General features: G+C 48.9%; 1 protein-coding gene across 2 annotated transcripts; it reads right to left on the bottom strand.

Annotated features, from left to right (window-relative positions):
- Positions 1-1,801: 1,801 nt before the first annotated feature.
- RNF122 (ring finger protein 122) lies at positions 1,802-15,005 on the bottom strand. 2 transcript variants are annotated; one of them, XM_045821456.1, is made up of 6 exons: positions 14,555-15,005; positions 9,257-9,413; positions 5,072-5,117; positions 4,722-4,763; positions 3,123-3,202; positions 1,802-2,865 (listed from the first exon to the last, which is right to left on the bottom strand). In XM_045821456.1, the coding sequence occupies exons 1-6, from the start codon at positions 14,577-14,579 to the stop codon at positions 2,751-2,753; spliced, it is 465 nt and encodes a 154-aa protein (XP_045677412.1). In that variant the 5' UTR covers positions 14,580-15,005; the 3' UTR covers positions 1,802-2,750. The 2 variants fall into 2 exon arrangements, with proteins under 2 accessions (XP_045677412.1, XP_045677411.1); XM_045821455.1 differs by having other exon boundaries at positions 3,123-3,205; positions 14,555-15,002.
- Positions 15,006-21,371: the final 6,366 nt, after the last annotated feature.

Raw genomic sequence — 21,371 nt, 5'->3', positions numbered from 1 at the left:
TTTCCTCTGTCACTCACTCGAAACTCAGCTCAGGTATCACTTCCCTGCAGACACCCCCTACTGTCACTTCCACACCCGTTGAGTGAAGGATCCCTCTGCCACCAGCAGCTCACTGACCCAAGACGGTGTGCCCACACACTTTCCCCAGGCGGGGATCAGCCCCTCTCGCAGGGCCTGGCCCAGGTAGCAGCTGCTCCAGGAACGCTGACAGGAGGAACACGTCCACAGAAACGACTACGATGAATGTGGGGCTTCTGACTCTTTAACTTGGGATCGGCTACTGACAGTTCACATCTGAGCAGGCAAAAAGAAGATCTGTTTTTCCCTCCTTTGTGCTCTGTAGTGTCCGTCTGCCTAGCTGGATCAGAGCACTGAAAGTGAAACAAGGCACTTTATCCCGTCGTTCCGACTCCAGGACAATGCTGTTCGAATCTGCAGACGTTCTAGTGCCAGCTTTTCAGAGCTAACGGGCCAGCACTGGCAGGCTGTCCTCAGGAGGAAAGGGAGGTGGGGGAGGAGCACGGAGATGCCGAAGCCAACCTGCAGACCACTGGATTCCCGCCCTCAGCAGGAGCTAGAGGGGGGCTCTTTGTTTAGCTTGGGAAATGCCTTTCCCTCCCCGCACTAAAGCAAGCTGGCAGGACTAGAGGAAGAAGTGGTGTCCCAAGGAAGAAAAGACCAGGCCCTATAGAGTTGGCAGCAGCTAGCAGGGGTATAGAGGCTTTAAGGAAGGTAGGAATGACCTCTGAAAGTCTGAAGGAGGTGTCGAAAATAGGCACATCCTCAGGCAAAGGAACCCAAAGACAGGTGCCCCAGCTGCACCTCGGGTCTGTCCAGCGTGTGCACCAACCGTGCTGAGAGCCTCCACAGCACAATTGCTGGGTGAAGGCGTCACCCACACCTTACACCTGGCTCCTCTGGGTGACATCCCCTGCCTGCCTGTGCACAGCCCCCTGGGATGACCTTGGCACTGCTCTCTTCCACCAACCACAGCCAGTCCTTCCCGGCACCCTCAGCCCATTTGGAATATCCATGATTGATTCTGCACACCCCTGGGACACTGATGGAGTCAAGATGGAGGACTGGGGTCCAAGATCTGAGCGCACACAGGGTCATTAAATGCTAGTCTCACTTCCACATGTGGCTTAGAGGGTAGGATGGGTCAGTGGTGGTCAGCTAGGAGGTGAGAAAAACAGAGATCAAGCTCCTATGGTAGCAACCTAGATCTTTTTACTTGTATTAATAGCACAATTGAATGAATTACTAGTACACTTCTATTAATTCTTAGTAGACAGAATGCTGTGGCAGCACATGTCAACTTTCTCTTAAAATATTCTGGCTCTGGCCAGTGTGGCTTGGTTGGTTGGAGTGTCATCCCACAAACTGCAAAGTCGTGGGTTCTGTTCCTAGTCAGGGCACATACCTAGGTTGTGGGCTTGGGCCGGGGACAGGGCACATGCAAGAGGCAGCCCCTCCATGCTTCTCACATGGATATCTCCTTCCCTCCCTCTCTTTTTAAAATCCATGATCACGTCCTTGGGTGAAGATTTAAAAAAAAAAATTCTAGAAGTCCAGTGAATGAACCTGACTGAGTCAGATATGAAAGTACATTGACATTAGCCCTAACCTACATTTGCACAGGCAATACTCTCTTACCAATCCTGTTTAAAGGTCAGGAAACTGTGCTCGTGTGCTTGATTTGAATGTGGGAAAGTGAGTAGACGCAGTGACAGAACTTCGTGCTGGTGGAAAAGAGCCAACAGATGCAGGCCACAACCACAGGCAAAATGTTAGAGAAACTTGTTATTAAATTTAATTTTCTTTAAATACATACCGTCTCCCACCCTCACCCACTCTGGGGAGGAACGGAAACCCCCACCCCCTCCATTCCCTATATAAATCCCGAGATGGCGGGGATGAAGTATAAAAATACTATTTACAAAGGGGAAGAAGGTGTCTGTTGCTAACTCAACCTCCAGACACCCCCATCCCCAGGCCCCTTTTGCTCCTTTAGAAAAAGCCCCTGGAAATCCATTTGAGTGTAGAACAAGCCCTTCCTCTGGCAGGGGCACCCAGACGCCAACAAGGAATAGGAAGCTCTGAGATTGACAAAGGGAGAGAGTGAATGGATAGCACCTCAGATCCTAGCAGGGGGAGGGGACTGGCCCTCCATTACCCTGTAGCCAGCAGGCCGGCCAGCCAGCCTTTGTTTCCATAGGTCCCATGTAAACATTGACTTAGTTTTACATGTCCCTGCTCTTCCTAATTTCCTACAGAGCCTCCTTACTTCCACTGGAGGCACTTGTTTGCTTGATCTTTTCTTCCTTCCTTCCCTTTTAACCTTCCTATGGAAGGAGTGGGGAGGCAGGGAAGACAGAAACCACCTCATCCCTTCTTCTAGGGCTTTGTGGGGCACACAGCCTCTATCTCTCTGTGTGCTCCCACACTATTGGCCAGACAGGGGTGGATTTCTTTCCCCAGAGCAGAGACAAGGCAGGTAAATCATCCAGTAACAGGATACACTGGTCTCGATGGGCGATGCTTTCAGTACTGAGTAGCAGGGAAGTAAGACTTCGGGAGGCAGGAGTGCGGGGCAAATCTGGTCTCCCCCTGCTGGCGGGAGACCAGCCCTGCTCTTCAGGGAAGCACAACCATAACCACCCAACAGTCTTGTTCAATGAAGCTACGCAGAGGGACCAGGCATCCATGAGGCAAGAGGTCTTCTCCAGGCCTTGACATAAAGGCAGCACTCACACCAGCTCATCCAACAGGATCCCGATGCTCTGCGTGGCCTCTGAGGGACCAGCGATGGGCTTGTTACACATAGGGCAGACACAGCGCACTTCCAGCCACTTCACCAGACACCTGTGGGCAAAAGAAGACCCGAGATACCCAGCCTGCTCTGGCGGGCATTCATTCATAGAGCCCCGCTGCTTCTCAGAGCAAGACCCAGTGCCCCAATCTAACCCCTCCAGCTTGTGGCTGTCTAGATAGGGTATAGGACATCACTGACAAGGGGGAGATGGGAAGGGGAAGGACTGGAGGTTTGTTCTAGAAGATGCTTTCTGCTTATTGCTTTTACAAGGCACCTCCGCACACACGTGTGCACTGTGGACACTTACTTCCGATGAAAAGCATGTTGGCACGGGAGCACACCTAACTCATCCTTCCCCTTGAAGTCTTCCAGACAGACTGCACAGGTCTGCTGTGGAAAGAAAGGGGGAAGCATGAGAGGAGAAAGGGCCGGAGCCCCCATCACCCATCCTGAACACGTATTATCTCGACCCCATCCAAGAAAACTAAGTTCTAGCAATTTCCTTTTCGTCTGGAGACACATTAGTCACATTTTATTAAAATATGACAGTATGATAGCCATTAACCATGTGACTATGTTTATTAATTAGTTAATTGATTTTAAATCTCCTGATTTCTTTTTAAAGATCTTATTTACTTTTAGAGACAGAGGAGAGGGAGAAAGAGAGGGAGAGAAACATCAATGTGCGAGAGAAACAATCTGTTGCCTCTCATGCACCCCCAACTGGGGACATGGCCACAGTTCAGGCATGTGCCCTGAACAGGAATTGAACCAGTGATCTTTTGGTTCACAGGCTGGCACTCAACACACTGAGCTATGCCAGCCAGAGCTTAAATTTAAAGTCATTTAATAAGATGAAATTTGAAATTTAGTTCCTCAGTTGTACTGGCCACATTTCAAATGTACAATGGCCACAGAATGGCTAGCAGGCCCCACACTGGACAGAGCAGACATAGAATATTTCTATAATCACAGAAGTTTCCTTTGGGCAGTGCTGTTGCAAAAGAAAGAGTTTTTAGTCTGTTCTAGCCTAGGACATTTGGCAAGGGTACATGTGCCAATAACTAGAGGGTATGGTGTTTGTGGTCAGTTACTTTCTTTCTTTAAGTCTAGTCTTACATCCCTATATATTAACACCCTCAGTCTCAACTGAGTCACCCTTCCAGAGGAAGGCTTAGGAAACATCTGAACTTGCTGTGATGTAATATAACACCTATCAAACACAGAAACAAAATGCAGCCATTTCTAGGTAGTCTTGTGTCTGGAGATGTCTACGATCCTGCTTACTCCAGACAACCACAAATGCACCATGGAGTGTCTGTGGTCAGGGAAGGAAGCCTAAGAAAGGCGTTAGGTAATCTTAAAGGCACAGGTGGGAAAAAAATAGGAATGGCCTATTCCTAAAGAGTCAGTGATGAGAGGAACCTAAGGAACTGGTGGGCGGTGAAGTGCTGGTGGGGGACAAAGAACCACAGGAATCCACATCCTAGTCAGACCCATAATCTGCTAGGACAGAGTGTGTATATACAAGGGTGCCAAGGGCCTTCCTCTCTTTAGTGAAAAACGGAGACACAGGATCTGAACATAGGAAAGGTGGCTGCAGTGTGGCACGGAGTGGTGTGACCATCCTCCCCTTGGAGATCATGCCTAGCAGGCTTCCTGGGGCCACGTGTCACCATGTATCCAAGCCCTTTCGTGCCCCCTTTGTTGTCTGCCCGCACTGGTTCCAGACGTGATGAATTCCGTATGTCAATGACATGCTGGGACAAGTGACTTTTATTTGGCCCAAGTAGATATCAAGGCAGGGACTACAAAGGTCCCTGAAAGGGTCCTGGCTGAAAGCTGGAGAAGGCGCCATTTGCTTTAGCCCCCAGGGCCCTCCCACACGCTGTCCCAGTACACTCACCCCATATAATTGTAACTTCTTGGCATCACCTTTAAGCACCACCTGGGAAGAAAAGAGGAGGTGTGGTGTCAGAAGAAACCAACCACAGGGGCCAGGTAGTATCAACCAATGAAGGAAGTCTCCAGCTCTGCACAGGATCGCCCCCCTCTCCCTCCCTTCTTCTCATAAAGGGGAGGGCTCTGGGCACTACCCGGGCCAACCAGACCCAAGGGCAGTGAAAGGAGTTATCCTCAGAGAGGGCCAGAGGGGAAGCTGAGGGGAATTCCTGGCCAGGGCAACGCAAGCTTCTTCTCCTTTCCTGTCTCTAGCAGGACAAGTAGTACGTCTCAGAAAAAGATGTGGTGCTTTACCTCCTTATATCCATATCGTTCACTCTGTGCCTGGTTCCGCAGTTTGCTGGGGAAATGAAGGGGAGAGAAGCGATCACTACGTCTTGCACAAACAAAGTCATTCAAAGTAGGAAAGGTGGGTTGGCTGCTTGACACTCTTCTGGGGGTGGAGAGGGGTGTTCCCCAAGGGGGTACCTCATCCTATAGAGGCCCTAGGGTATGGTCCGGACCTATGCAGGTCACCCAGAGTCAATTAAGGACTCAGGTTCAACAGCCACAGAATTTACTGCCAGGCCCCGCAGATTGGGGGATTGTCTGGCAGAGCACCCCGATTAAGCCCTTCACTCTCCCTGCCAATTCCCAGGGGGGAAATTCCTATAGGCTCCCAAAGTATATAGATCAACAACTGCTTGCTGAGTATGCAGAAGAAGTTAGATACTCTTAAAAGGGCTTTTTCCATGAAGCCCTTTTAAGAATGCGGGGTAAATGAAGTCTCTGACCCGGAGAACACAAGTATTTTGGAACCAAAGCACACTCTCCCCTCACAGTGCCAAGAAAACACAGGAGAGCCCTTCTTTGTTCTCTCCTTTTCGTTTCTAGCTGGTGGCCTGCACGCAGCCCAACTCTCAATAGCCAAAGCCTGGCATGCTGTAACTAAAGGCAACAGCACAGTCATTACGGAGGACTTGCTATGCACCGATCCATGCACTAACAGGTTCAAATACGTGCTCAGAGACTTCAGACAACTTTAGGAGATGCTGTCCTTTTCACAAATGAGGAAGTAATGAAGTCCAGAGACATTAGCTGACTTGCCTAAACTTCAGAGGTGGTTGGCGGTTGTGTCTGGATTTGAACCCAAGTCTCTCTGGTCACACAGCCCCTAGCTCTTTCAACACAAAATGTGGCCTGTTTCACCAACTGGGTGCACACACCCTAGTCAGGGGGGTGCTGGCCAGGACGCACATGCCTGGAGCCTCTTGGGAACTCGTCCGAGTGACTCCTGCCACAGGGTCTCGGCCTGGGGCACCACACGATGCCCCCTTCCTCTTTCTTCTTTGGAGGGTTTCCGGTCAGTGGAGGGTTGGGCTGGAGGCCTAACCAGGGCCCCCACTGTCCCATCCTTCACTTTGCGCTTTCATATATTCACACGCATTCCTGCCCCCCACTCCCAAGTGAGAGGGTCAAGAAGGACGTGTCCAAAACTCATGTGAACTATTACCCCACTGACATTGAGTGAAGCTGGGGAAGGAAGAAATGCTTAGGCAGTGCTTATAGCCACCTTCTGAGGGAGACATGTCACTCTTACCAGGCATGTGCAGAGTAAATAAGGAAGCAGTGAGGAACCTGCTTCTTCTTATCTCAGAGAATGGGGGGATGCTGCATGTCCTATGATCCTCAGCTGCAACGTGGCTATTATGCAGTGTGCAGTGCTATACTGCAGGATGCCTGGGGCACCCTCCTTCCTTCTGGCTGCTGTCTCCTTTGAATGGTCTTATTCAAAGGAGACTCTGGACGCCTGACTCTCAGAGCCTAGGATGCTCATCAGAACGTTGGAGGGCTTTAGAGCTGCACCTTCTCTCTGCATGTAGATTGATGAGGCCATACCTTCTCCCCACATGTAGACTTATGGAGCTGCACCTTCTCCCTGCATGTAGACTGGTGGACTAGGAAGGCGCAGATTGTGATGAAATCAGGCCACAAAGGTTGCAAGGGAAGCAAAGCAAAAAACAAAGACCTTGGGCCATCCCAGCAGGGAATATAGTGCCAACAACTTTGGACAGGTGGCCTTCTCAGCTGTTGGGTGAGCAAAGCTGCTAAAAATACCCTGATCTCAATGACACCATTTCTAGCCACGGCCCGTGGGCTCTCCCATTGCGTCTTTTTCCTTTTGGAACAAACAATGCAGCCAAGTCCTGAAAATAATTGTTCCTTTCCTGCCTATTTGTACTTCACTGGCCCCTCCATCCTGTGTAGGGCAGAAGTCAGCCCTTTGGGGCTGTGGGGGAGAACGAGCGAGGGGGAGCTGGGAGTGGAGGCTGGCCCTGGCCAATGAGCTCACCAGGTTGGGAGCGGGGGGCATGGGCCTATTTTGGCTAAGGAGGAAACCGAGAAGCAGGGAGAGGAAGTGGCTTCTGTGCTTGTGTGTCTTTCTATATATAGACACCCACAGGCTGCCACACACCAGTGAGCCTCTGGAACCATGAAACTGCAGGCTCAACAGGCTCCGGGCGGGCTGCAGAGCGGACAACACAGTGGTGAAGGGGCAGATTACTGCAGGAGGGACAGGTGGTGCCGAGCAGCCCCACAGCGGGAAAAGCTTTTGGTCTCATGCGGTTTCGATGCTCTGTTCTTTCAGTCCAGCCAAACAAAAATTAATCAGCCATACCCAGATTCTCAGCCTGTCCTTCTGCAGGAACCCAATCTCTAGCTGTAAGGGAGTGGCCACAGATGTCACAGCTGCCTCTTCACTTCCCATTCAAGGTATAAGAATCAGACATATAGAGGCAAACATACGGAATCTGAAAGACTCTAGTTAATTGCCACCAGACTAGCCCATCTCTATACATTCCTCTATATATGGCCTTGGACAAGTTCTTAGCTGCCTGTGAATGAACTTCCTCACTTACAAAGTGGGCTAATACCTCAACTGGAGAGATGTTCCGCAGACTTCAGTGAGCTAAATATTTTATAAAATGTTATCCATGATGCCTGACACACAGATGGCACCTGATGGCAGAATCAGGAAATGAAACCTGGTCACCCACTTATGGGCCCAGAGTAATTTTCTAGGATTTCTTCACGTGGTCGTGTTTGCATCTGGGCATGTGTGAAGGAACCAGATAGAGTTGGTTCTACAGACCCCTACTAACATTGCACACGGATCTTTGCTATTTGAAATGTCTCCATCTTCAGTCTCCGGGAGCAGCATAAGTTGCTTGATATGAGGAGATGCAGGTAGATGATAGTCAGGAGGAGGAAAGAATTTGAGGAATAAAACTTGGGCTTGGGGAAAGTTGAGGTAGTGGGGAGATTACCAGAAACCTACACTCACTCACACCTAATTAGATGCAAACGTCAGACTCAGTTGTACAGGAGGGGAAAATAAGTCTTTATAGAAGCTAGTGGCTTAAGTGGCAAACTCTAGGCCTAGGGACTTTTTAAAGTTCTGAGAAAGAACTGAAAGGGGGGGCCGGGGGGGGGGCACCAGGGCCCAAGGGCACTTCCTCTTCTTAGAGGGAGCTCTTCCAGCTTCAGAATAGGAACTAGTGCTCTCTCTAGCCTCCCTCAGGTGAGTCAGCTCCCTAGAGCATCTCGGTGGGGAACCAGAGCGCCCTTCCTCCATCTTAACTCAACCTCCTTAAATGGTCTGATCAGACACCGGCCTAGACCCCAGCTGATGTCTACTCAGGCATCTGGTAATATGGGCATGGGGGCTGGGGTCGGGGAGAGGGGTCAGTTACCACATGGCTCCAAGGCCCACTAGCATGTTCTGCTGGTCAGAGGTGCTTTGTACTCCCCAACATACAATGAAGAACTGTTAATCCCAAAAGTGTGCTCTGGGGTCAGGAACACTACTTTAATTTCCAGTGTACATTTTAGTTATGCCCCAAATGTTTTGGTGGGAAATAGCCACCAGTTCCCATGTCTTATCAACTGGAGAAGAAACAGTTCCTGGAGAAGTTCCAGTTCCTTCTGTGGGTCCCTATGCAGTAAGTAAGGTTTGTAAGTTTTTTCACTCGCAAAAATAAGAGCTTCCAAGGCAGAATAAACAAGCAGCTCTCCAGACATCAGCCTGCTAATATTAGCGTCTGATGGGTTGACAACAGGAATTCCCAGGGGCCCAGAGGTACACGCCACTGGAGTAACGCAGGCCTACTTATCCCCAGCTACCAAGAGGGTGTGAGTGGGGAATAGAGAGGCAGGTGAGGGACCATCAATGACATGACTTGGTCAGACAGTAATTCTAGGCAACCTTAGCACAAGTAGCCAAGAGGCAGGAGGCAGGCCTACCCCTGGTGACCTTATATGTTCTGGGAAGACAACTTGATAGGGTGATGTAAATAGAAACATCAGGCCTCAGGGGCCCAGTAAAGGACTAGCTAGGCCCTGCCTTCAAAGCAGGGGCACCAGCTGGGGGAGATTCGCCCCACCTACCCCACCCCTGACCTCCCCCTCCTGGCTTCCCCATTCCAGGGAGGCACCCACCTGATGAAATAACAGCAGAAGATGAGGCTGAGCATGAAGACAAAGATGCCTGTGCCAAAGATGACCATGTAGATGTTGAGAGGAAGGTCTTGGAAACTGATGGGTGGCATTGAGCAGGACTTGTTAGTACTAACCAGTCCCAAGCCGCAGAAACACCCTGCAGAGAAATGGGAAGAAACATAATATTAAAGTCGGAAATGTACCACTGGTACTCTGTGTCAGCAAAAATGGAGGGAAAACTAGCAGGCTCTGGGCTCTAAATCTCTGATTCAGGCGCATAAGTTTATATCCTAGCTCTAATATCTATTAGCTATGTGATCGTGGGTAAGTTAACCAATCTGTGAAACAGACTACTGCATACAGCACTTAAAACAGCAACCCCATGTAGGAAATCAAGGCTTCAGGCAACAAGCAGAAAATGGAAATACTTCCATCAGGCAGAGCCCACATGGTGCAGTAGCAAAATGAAGAACCTTAGCCCTGACTGGTGTGGCTCAGTTGGTTGGATGCCTTCCAGCAAAGCGAGGGGCCACCAGTTTGATTCTGGGGCAAGGCACAGGCCTGGGTTGTGGACTGGTTCCTGGTTGGGGCAAGCGTGGGAGGAAACCAATCAATGTTTCTCTCCCTCTCTTTCTCCCTCCCTTCCCCTTTCTCAAAAAAAAATAAATAAATAAATAAATAAATACAATCTTAAAAAAGAAAGAAGAACCTGTGTATCTGGGTTCCAACTCCATCTCTTCCTAGCAATGTGACCTTTACCAAGTTACTCCTCTAAGCTTATACGAAAACAAGGAAAATACAGAGAGGACTAAAAATGTATTAAGAAACATGCTTTGTAAATTGCAAAGTGGAATTGCAAAGGTCATTTGTCATTATTAAGCCACCTGCTCCAGGACACAAGCTGCAATAGGACCAGAATAGAAATTATCCATTCCAAGGCCAGCGTTCCAGAAAGTGGGGGTGGAGACTTGCAGCTTCCTTCTACTGGTTGGCCACTGTCTCCCTTTCTACTCAAAGCCTCACTGTACAGTTTCACAATAGCACTGATATTCCCTGGAGCTTATGTGAAAAGCAGAGTATTAGGCCCACCCCAGAAGCAGTGAATCAGAATCTACATGTTGACAAGGTCCTCAAAGATTCTTGTGCATTTGGCGTGGGAAACACTGGCTAGCCACTAGATGCTTGCCCTTTTCTCACATGACTTTAAGGGTAAATCCTGATTGGCCCACCAATCACACAGGGTTTGGTGTTGAGGTAGGTGTGTGACAGGGTTCTGGCCTTTGAAGAAAAGAGAATGTTTGCTGGAAAAGGAAAGCTTTTTCTCTTTATTTTGTCCTGCCTGCTCAAAACACCTGTAGTGGTGGCAGCCGTTACAGCTGGAAAGAGAGCAGTTCTTTATGAAGCCTGCGGCGGAGGGAACAGGGAAAGAGGAAAGAATCTGTCAGTGAGTTGCTAGACGAACTAATCCTGGAGCCACTCTCTTGGGACAACTGGTTCTGACAGTGAGTAAATATTCCGTAATGTTTAACCATAAGGAAAAAAAAAAGATGGAACATAAGCAATAAGCCAATTGTTTATTACTGCTTGCAGGCAAGAGTACCACAGTGATCCAAAAGGCAAGCATAAACTTCTTGTGTTTCGGAAAGTGGTGAGACAAGTAGACTGGAATTTACCATATACCTGCTACATCCCAAGCACATTCCGTGATACCAGTTTAATCTTAAAGACTCACTCATTAAACTGTCTGTAGTCCAACAGTTAACAAAGGCTCCAAAGGCCTCCGTACTCAAGCCTCCAACATGGGTTTTCAGAGCTTTTCTGACATCTTGGTGAGAAGCCAGAACCCATTAAAATATGCTTCAGAATTCTACGTTATAATTACCTGTCGCACCACAACTCAGCAGAAGCCTGGCTTGAACGATGGAGTCATTGTTGATGTCATACTTCTCATAGCTCTTCCTCCCCTAGATCGATCTAGTGGCCATAAAATGAGCCTCCCTCCAAACCTCTTTCCGTATTTTGTGGCCAGTTCTATTGCCAAGATCCTATTCCCAACAGATTTTAGGCCCGATTCTATTTCAAGTCACTATTCCAGACACCTAATGGATGTCTAGTCCCTCCTCTAATTTAGCCCACATATGTCTGTCAATCCTCCTACTCAGTTTCTGTCATGTATTTCCCCAACTCATGACTGGCTTCAAGTCTTCCTAAACATGTATGCACTCTCAACCTCCCCAGCCAATGTCCTCCAGCACCACCCTCATTATTTCTTGCCTGTGGGCCAGTCTCCTCATTATTTCTTGCCTGACTTTGTACTCATGCCTCCATATCTGTGTTCGTTTACCTCTCCCTGCCCGAAACCCCCTTCCTTCCTGACGTGCACTGAGCCTGGTCTTTGTAATATTCCAGTGACCCCTCTCCTCCCAGAATTCTATGCATTCACAGCTCTATTGCATGTTCTGGCTCTTGCATACTCAGTAATTGTCTTCCATTGCCCTGCTGCTCCTCATGTCACCTTAACTCAAACATACATTAAGCATTGATTATATGACAAGTACCATGATAGACCCTGAAGATAAAATCAAAGAACGACTAGATGGTCTTGCCTTCTAGGGAAGAAGACAGACATAAAAGCTGTCACCATATAAATTGAGGCACCACAATAGAGGTGCAACTATAATCCTAAAATCGGAGATGAGAGTCCTATCAACCTGAATGCTCCTAGGTCTGGGGACAGCAATTTGGATATTCTCCAGTGCCTAGTCTAGTGCTTGGCTTGTTCTCAATAACTAGTTAACAGATAAATGGGCCCAATTTTCTCAAAACCTGGTACCCTTGGCAAAAGCTCACACTCCAAAGGAAGTAGACTGACGTTTGGGAAAATTGCCCAGAAAGTGCCCTCAGCTAATGGATGACCAGTCAATCAACGAGTATTGTCGAGGACCTGATTTATGCATTGACCTACACAGTGTGGGGAAACAAAAAGTAAAAGAAGTAATTCTTGTCCTGAAAGAGGTTTTGATTAAGCTGAAAACAATTAAATAATTAGCTACGAAAGGTTGCTATGCCCCAAAGGAAGCTCTTGCTTCTAGGCTCCGGCAGGGGTTAGAGAGTCTTCAACACTCTTCCACCATCCACTCAAACACTTGCTCTCTGTGGCCCAAAGGAAATCCAATTCTCATAAATACATCATGGTGGACTCAGTCCACTCTGGAAAAGGGCCTTAGGACCCCCATTCCAGGAAACTGGGTCCTCGATGCCAGCAAAGCCTTCCTGCCTACCAGGGGCATCTCCACAACCCCCACCAGCAATATCTGATGCTATAAGAGACTCTAACTCCCAATCTGTCTTGGTGCTCCATGCATTTTTGTATGGGGTGGATCCTGGTATCGTTTGGGTCCCAAAGAAACTCATTTGGTTTCCTATTCTGGGGAGCTGCAGAGGGGTGACAGTAGCTATTGTAGATGGTGTGTGTATGCCCTCTGTAGGCACTTGGGCCTGCGCACTCTTCCCACCAGTTTATCTTGACCATCTTATCTTGTCTGATTATCCAGGATGGAGTCACTGAGCCTAGGACTCTGTGATAGAGGCCTAGGTGAGAAGAGCTTCATAGCCAAAGAGATGGTCCGTCTGCTTGTATTACAATGAAAAAGAAATGGAAAATATGATGGTGGGGAAGTTTTTCCTCTAAAAAGTTAGAAGGACGGAATACCAACCCTCGGGGAAGAGGGGCTCCAGATATTTTTCATAAAAGGGTGAGGAGAGGGATTGCTTCCTCACTGGAGTCAGAAAACAGAATCTCTCAGCCACTTTGCAGAAGTGAACAGATAAAGCAGCTTGTCCTCTGCTGGTCTAAAAATCTCTTATGAAAGAGGGCTGCCCAAGAAAGGCCAGTGTGACCGACAACCCCTGGGCTCTTTTCCTGAAGTCTCCGTTTCATTGTCCCAGCCGACCTACGAGAGCTCTGACATCAGAATGTTCCTTCTGCATCTGTGGGCTGGGAGTGGGAATGACGTCAGGAGGAGGTCTGGCCAAGAAAGACCAGGGAATCTGGGAAATGCCTCTCCTTTCCAGCCAACGGGCATCTTTCCCAGATGCTGGGATGCACTGTCCTGCCTCGCCCCCACCTTCCACCCCCTCTCCCTCTATGCCATCTTGGTTCATTTTCAGGAAATTACATACTACTACCAAGAGGAAGAGGGGGGTGGAGGACACTCTTTACACATGCTGCCCAAACCTTGCCTTAAAACACAAGCCTCTTGAAATAATTAATCCAAGGTCTGGCAGGAGTCTGCTCTCAAGAAGGAGTTTTTCCTAACTAACCGGCTCCCCGCCCTCAGAGATAAGGCTAGCTGTTTCCCCACTCCGACTCTACAGAGCTAGAGCTCTGCGGCCAGCACGCGAGGGCCATTGGAGAGTATTAGTATCTAAGGTTTGCAACTGACAGCCCAGAGAGGCCCTCAGTTCAGTAGTTTGGATGAGGAATCAGGCCCCAGCCCAACCCGTTATCACCTGAAGCACAAAAAGCCTCAGGTGAGATAATTTAGCAGTACCCAAACGGGAGGGGGGAGGGGTAGTGACTGGGGTCGGAGGAGTGGTTGGGTCTTGAGGTGCCGCTCCACCACGGAGGCTCGGGAGCTAGTATCACAGTCGGGCCTTGGGAACAGAGAGCATAGATCCCTCCAAGCTAGCCTGCCCCCAAGAGTAGCCGAGCGCCGAGCTATCTGCAGGACTTTATCAATTCAAAAAGGCCACGCTCTTGAATCCCACGTCCTCCGTAGGCACAAAGCGCCATAGCAGCGGGTGCGAAGCCAACAAAGACACAGAGGAAGCCACCTCTGGGCCCGTCCCGCACGCTACATTGTATGCATATTTAAAATAGCCTGCAAAGTTTCAGGACGGGAACTTGAGCTCCCTCTAGGAGCTCCTAGCCCGAGCGCGGATTTAATTCTCCTCGGATAACCACAACAAAGAACAGAGTTAGAACCGCACAAAGACAGGGGAAGGGGTAGAGGAGCGAGGCCGCCACACAAAGGCCGTGAACTCCTCGGCTCCCACACCCCCTGCCCACCGCACGTCCAGAGACTCTTCCCGGCCCTCGAATTAAACCTGGAATTTTTTTTTTTTTTTCAAATTCCGCGCTGTGCAGAAGAGTTGGGCGCCAAGATGCCTTCTCACCCGCCCCGTTTCAAGAGAAACTTAGCTCGAGAGAGAGAACGAGCCTCTGCCGGATCTTAAGTCTCGCGCCCCCCTCCTCGTCCCCGGCCAGCCCAGGGCCCTCCCGCCCCGGAGGCTCACCGTTACACCACTGGAATGGGTGCATCAATGAACTCGCGGCTGGCTTCCTAGGGCGAACGAACGCAGGCGGCGGAAGAGGCAGGCAGGTGGGCGCACCGGCTCGCTGGTCCGCAGGAGGGGCCGGTGCACTCCGCGGCAGCCGCTTTTCTCGCGAAGTGGAACGCCCTTCGAGGTGAGGGGCTTCTGCGAGGCCGGTTTTGGAGCAAGAGAGGAAAGAGGAGAAAACAAACAGAAAGTCTCCCGGATCAAAGCACCACCGAGGAAATGCAGGAAGAACCCCGAAGTTGGGGAAGATCTGGGGCACCGCAGAGCAGGGTGGGGAAACTCAGGCGGCAGTATCTCCGCCCGCAGGGGAGGGAAAAGCCTTGGTGGGAGACGGCTCAGGTCGCAAACCACAATGAGAGAAAGCGGTGGAGACTCGGAAACTGACACAGGTTGTGCACACCCCCTCCCTTATATACCCCACGGCAACTCCGCCCCCAGTCCGTCACCGCCTCCGGCCAATAGGATCCTTTCTCTTGGCAGTGGCAGTATTTGCAGGTCCGCCCCCCCCCGCCCCCTTCCAGGGCGGAGCGTCTTTCCAAGGTAAGGCGCTTACCCTTTTACCTTCCCAGTCCTGGGAAAACTTAAGTCTTAAGGAGGAGCGCGTTCTGCCTTGAGGTGACCGGAGGTGGAGGAAGCAGCCTCCTCCGCCGCGGATCTGGAAGAAGCCGAACAATTAGTGCCACATTGTTGTCCGCCTCCAGATCTGTTATGGTTTCTGCAGCACTTTGAGAAAACAGCTCTGGGGAGTGGTTACATTTCTGCTCCGTGGGCAAGGATTCCGTCGTGAGTAGCCGCTACCACGTTCCTTTGTTCACTGCAAAAGTGAGAAACTGAAGCAAGAAGGTAAAGATGAGTTAACAAAAGGGAGATCTGGAAAGAACTTTAGTTATCTCATTTTTTGGCCAGACCTTCATTTTACCAAGTAAATAAGGCTTGAAAATTAAGCTTAATACTGTCCATGTAAGAAACGTTCAAACCTTCACAGAATTTTTATTAGTTTATTTGAGACAAAACTGAGGACAGTTGCCAGGAAGCAAGAGCTAAAATGCTCGGAGAATATCAGTTTTTGCAATCTCTTTTGTGCATTTGAAATTAAGCAGGGGACCTGAGGAAGGTTACCTGAAGGTGGGAGAAAGCAAAGTGGGGATTAGATTACAGGATTTCATGCTCTCTGGAGCACGGTTGTGTCTTAGAAGGAGGAGCCTGAAAGAGGTATTTCAAATTCCAAAATGCACAGAAACAATGGGCAGGGCTTGCTTAAAGCAAAGATAAACCGTTTACTAAAAAGTTATCTGCCTGGGGCTTGACTACCCACCCCGACCTGCTCAGCTAGGAATTTAGGATTTATCACAGCATCCCTTTTTTCATCCACAATGTAGACACGTAAGGGCTCCACATCCCAAGTAGCAAGATCAAACCCAGGAATCGATGTTGGCAATCCATTTAGGGTACGATCTTCAGCACTGTGAAGGTGTTGAATTAATAGTAATTGAATAAAGGACCACATATCTTAATTCCCTGTCCAATATGTTCTCTTTTGCCTGATGTTGCAGCATTTCCTTCTTTAAAAAAAAAAAAATTCGTGGCTGGTGTGGCTCAGGGATTGAGTGCTGGCCTGCAAACCAAAGGGTTGCTGGTTAGATTCCCAGTCAGAGCACATGTCTGGGTTGTGGGTCAGGTCCCCAGTAGGGGGTGCTTGAAAAGCAACCACACATTGATGTTTTTCCCCCCCTCTCTGCCTCCCTTCCCTTCTCTCTAAACAAATAAATAAACTATTTTTTTAAATAATAAAGAATTAAAATATTTATTTATTCTATTACAGTTGTCCCAATTTTCCCCATTTCCCCCCCATGTAGCCCAACCCCCCTTCCCACAGTCAATCCCCACACCATTATCCATGTCCATGGGTCACAATATATATGTTCTTTGACTAATCCCTCCACCTTTTTACAACCAGTCTCTACTTGCAGCATTTCCTTGGTCTTTTTTTTCTGTCTTTCATTTATTCAAAATGTATTTACATTTGCTTTGTGCCCACTTCGTTGTATCAGAGACCCATCCATGTCCACAAGGTTCCTACTCTCCTGGGAGTTACTGGGGAGTGTGCAGAGACAGTAAACAAGCAAGCAAACAAAGAAGAATGACTCAACCTAATCTTCCTATTCAACTTAATCTGTTAGTTGAAGGTGATAAATACTTTGCCTATCTCTGGGGAATTTGTGACACTCAAATAAGATTTGCATATCAGTGCTTTGTCATACAAATACAAGATGCCTGAAGGTATCAAATAACTTGGCCAAGTTCACATAGCTGTCTGCAACAAATGTTTAACACTTAATTGCAGGATTGTCTTAACAATTGTTTTTCTTTATGAGCTAGTCTGGAAGGGTATCATGAACAGATCTACCCTAGTTCATCCCCAAAATGGACAGTGGTGAAAACTTTCTAAGCAGCCTCTCTGACTCTATGTCTTAGACTTTGAGGCCCACAAGAATCACTGTTACATTAGAGATGTTATATATGCAGGCTCCCAGGCCTGGAGCTCAGAGATTTTGATTCAGTAAAGAATGGGCCCCGGAGATATTTAATTAACTTCCCTTGTCCCCTGAAATGTTCATGCAGTTATGCTGAGAAAAATAATGCTCTGATCTTACTCTCAAATCCGTCCTCTCTGCTGGCCCCAGAGTTACCTTTCTACAATGTAAATCTAATCATTTATTCCTCGGGCGTAATCACTTTTATTGGTCCCTGGTGTTTATGGGATAAAGTCGACCTCTAGAGTATGGCTTCAAATCGTTTCAGCCTGGCTCTGCCTGTCTCCTGACCGCGAATGCACTCCCCTTTCCCACACACTTTCCATCAGCTGTGAAGCTTTTGTTGTTGCTCCTTGAACACAGTATATCCTTTCTTGACTGATTTTGTACAAGGGATGGCTTATGTTTGGAATGCCCTTTTTCTTTCTGTGCCTGACATTTTGTAAGATTCAGCTAAAAATTCATCTCTTTTGTGGCCTACCAAGTCTCATTTTTCCCCTGTCTGCATCTCTTTTGACACTTTGTATGTACAACGAATATAGTATGTTCTGGGATTTTCAAGATAATCATGTCATTTCCTGAACTTGATTCCTTCATGAGCCTTCCTTATAACAGATTTTTCAACTGCAGGAATCATTCCCGTGGTGGTTCCAGTGTTTGGTTCAGTAAATACATTTGGAATGGATGTGTGTGTGCGTGCAGGCCTGTGTATAGATTGCCACATTCTAGGCTCAGTGTAGAGGATTAAAAAACGTAATTGTCACTTACCTAATCATTTTTTATATTCACTGACTCAGAGGAAAGGTGTCTATATAGGTGAGTCTGATTGCACTACAGAGTTCCTGCTAGGTGTCCCCAGTGGGCAGAGCCTTTGAAGGGAAATTGACATGAAGTGAGGAATGTGCCCCCCTCCAGCCCTCGCTAGACTAAGGAGATGGGAGGAGGAAGGTAGGAACAGGGGGAGTTCTCATGGAGACCGAGGTGGTCACACAGGACAGTGGATATCTCCGATGGCACCTGCGTGAGTCCGGTCATGAGAACGTTCTACAACTCATGTTTTAAGCCTGACATTTTCAGCTTCCAGGGAGGTCTTCTGAAGCATTTAAGGACTCTCGTTTTGAAAACCTGATGCATACCTTCCCAATCTCCCACTCTCATCACTCCTGGCCGTTGGGGTCAAGAGGCGGTGCCTCAGCGGACAGCCAGCCTGGGAGAAGCAGGTCGAAGGCAGGGCTTTGATCTTGGCATTTCGGAAAAGGTTGGTTTAGTCCCAGCGTTGTCCTAGACTGAGGAGCCCTACCAGAAGCAAGGTGAGCCCTGGCCAGTGTGGCTCAGCGGGGCATCATCCCGGCAAAATAGCAGGCTGCCTGTTCCGTTCCGGGTCGGGGCACGTGCCTGGGTGGCAGGTTCGGTCCTGCTCCATCCGTGTTTCTCTCTCACATCGATGTTTCTCTCCCTCTTTCTTCCTCCCTGCCCCTCTCTCTAAAAATAACTAAATAAAACTTCTTAAAAAGTTGATTTCTCCATTCATGTCAATACAATTTTGACAACTCACCCCACCCCCACCACCAGGGATTGCTTCCTAAGCCTAGCTTCTCGTGAATTGGGAGGACAATACTGGTTACTTTATGGGGAAGAAACAGAAACAGTAGAGGATGATTTATAGATTCGAAGACACGTAAATCATCCGAAGGAGCGTTATGTTGCTAAATCTTCCACGGAAAGAGGGAAAGGTGATACTTCTAGAAAAACTTCTGGGTCAGGGGTTCTGTTCTTTTCCACTGCCCCACCCCAGTGGAACATCCTCTTCCACAGCCCCTAAGCCTCCTCATCTTAGGGCCTTGTAAGCGCTAGAGGAACACTTTGGGGAGAGAGCTGATTCTGTGGAGGAGCCTGGGACGAAACATGGTAATGCCATCATTTTAGAAATCCTTGACTAAGAGGCTCTCTCTTCCATGGCCTCCAAATTCAGCCCCAAAATACAGAAGAGCACGGCAACCACCGTCATTTGTAAATAGTGATAATTAAATACAAAGAAACACGTTCTACTTCAAAATGAGACAAATTGTCACAACATTTCCCCAAACTTCTATGTTTCTTAAGAAAACAGTTTTCGTGAGAGGAACACACAATTCTTTGAAGGGGTTTAGGGTTGTTTGTTGTATGTTTGAGCAAAGGAGGCTCTTCGCTCATTTCATTCTTAAAAAACGTGATCTTCCTCCGTCCAGATACCTTGGGGATCTCAGTACCAGGACATTTTGAGGGGGATGATGCAACTCTGGGCCAAAGGTATTCATTTCTACCCAGCAGTGCCCACAGATCCCGGTCTGTGGTTCTCCAAGAAAGTGAAGTGGCAGTTTCCCCACCCGCTTCCCCAGCTCCGACCCACATGGGAAGTCCAATAGAAGAAAGATGCCTTGGTGTGATGGAGGAGGCCCCTTTTCCTTTCTCTCTGCAGAGCCTGAGTCAGCTCTGGAATGATGCCTGGGGTTTTTCCCAGGTCTCTGAAGCATCCCTGTTGCTCTCCCAACGTACTAGCGGGGGAAACTGAAACCACAGGGGTGGGGCTAACCTGACTTCCCAGGAATTCTGCACAGACTGGTGACCTCATTGGATTTCTGGAATGAAGTCAGCACACTAGGCTGGAGCTAAACCACCTCATGTGTAAGAGAGGAGATTCAAGAATACAGCAGAAGAGCCCTGGCCAGTGAGGCTCAGGTGGTTGGGCGTCGTCCCACAAAGCAAACGGTGACCCCTTCCATTCCCTCAGGGCACACACCTAGGTGGCAGGTAGGCCCCGGTTGGGGCCCGTGTGAGAGGCACCTGATCAATATTTCTCTCACACATTCATGTTTCTCTCCCTCTTTCTCCCTCCATTCCCCTCTCTCTAAGAATAAATAAATAAGATCTTTAAAAAATAAAAGAATAAAGCAGAGGAGGGACACACACTGTTTCCCCGACGCCAGCGCAGTGACTGAGAAAGCCTCTGGATCTGGTGTCGGATTAACTGTGTGAAACTTCGGTTCTTTCTCCTGGAAATCAGAACCGTAGATTCTACCGCAGAGGGTCATTCAATGAGCAAAATGTTTGAAAGTGCTCGGCATGTGCCCGGCACATGAAAAGTCGCCCCCTCCCCCCCCCCCCAAGGATGTTCATTATTATTATTGTCATCGAACGGCAGCACAGCGGCACAGCGCTTCGGGGCTCGGAGGCAGCACTGAACCGGGAGCCGGTACCCCCAGTGGCGTGACTCGGCTTCACGCTGCGGGGCTGCGGGGCTGCGGGGCTGCGGGGCTGCGGTGGGTTTGAGAACATGCTCAGAGACGCTCGGCTCCTCCCTCTGAGAACTGGAGCCTAGTTTGCCTTCCCTTGAGATTGGGCTGGACGTGTGAAATCTTCAACTCGCAGAATGAAGTAGAGGTGACAGTGCTTGACTTTGGAGACTACTAGGTCATAAAAATGTCCTGCACTTACTTCCCTTCTCGTCCACCCCCCCCCCCCCCAATCGCTTGCTCTGGGGAAGCCAGCAGCCTTGTCACCAAGACACCTATGGGGAAAAGCCCCATGCTGAGGAAGGGATGTATCTGACAGCAGCCACACGAATGAACTTGAAAGTGGACATTCTAGCTTAACTTAAGCCTCCAATGACCGCAGGCCCTGCCAACACCCAGGCTGCAACCTCTTGAGAGATCCTGACCCAAAACCGCACAGTTGAGCTACTCCTGAATCCCTGAGCCCCAGAAACACCGAGACACCCCACATTTGTCGTTTTAAGCCACTGCGTCATGGGGGCATTTGCTGTTTAGCAATAGATGAATGACAAAGCTACTGTAACCAAGAGACCTAAAAGCACTGAAACTCGGGCCATCTAGTTTATGTCTATGTCATGAGTATTCCAAAGAAAAGAGGTGGTTCTGCTGGACGAAGCCGTCAGAGACCTGGCTTCTTTTCTCTTTCTGCTTGGCCCAGAGCTCAGATGTATTCTTAGTTTACACAGCAGGGCCCGGGGTTACCAGTTACGTGCCTTATGTTCCAGCACCAAGGGAGGGTATGACCAAGTGGAAGGACGGCATTTTCTTTGTGAGAATTCCGGCATTACTTCTGTTCCTGAGTCTTTGGTGAGGGCTCAGTCACGTGGTCCATTCCATCTGCAGAGGGACCTGGGGGATGGGGTCTCCGGCTGCAGAGTCGTGAGTGCAGCTGAAGCGTGGGGCAGCTTTTATTAATAACAGGAAAAA

Source organism: Phyllostomus hastatus, unplaced genomic scaffold, assembly GCF_019186645.2.
Source record: "Phyllostomus hastatus isolate PE091 unplaced genomic scaffold, TTU_PhHast_1.1 phas_scaffold_46, whole genome shotgun sequence".
Classification (NCBI taxonomy): domain Eukaryota; kingdom Metazoa; phylum Chordata; class Mammalia; order Chiroptera; family Phyllostomidae; genus Phyllostomus; species Phyllostomus hastatus.
Note: the sequence above shows the minus strand (reverse complement) of the source record. Positions and strands in the feature narration are given on the sequence as shown.

Bases quoted from the DNA above. Each gene is read 5' to 3' on its own strand.
- RNF122 (XM_045821455.1), bottom strand. From the start codon at position 14,579: ATGCACCCATTCCAGTGGTGTAACG. The intron at 5,118-9,256 runs GTGGGTGCCTCC...TCATTTCCCCAG, and splicing joins TTCTGCTGTTATTTCATCAG to CAAACTGCGGAACCAGGCAC. The intron at 2,866-3,122 runs GTAAGTGTCCAC...TTTTGCCCACAG, and splicing joins CAACATGCTTTTCATCGGAA to GTGTCTGGTGAAGTGGCTGG.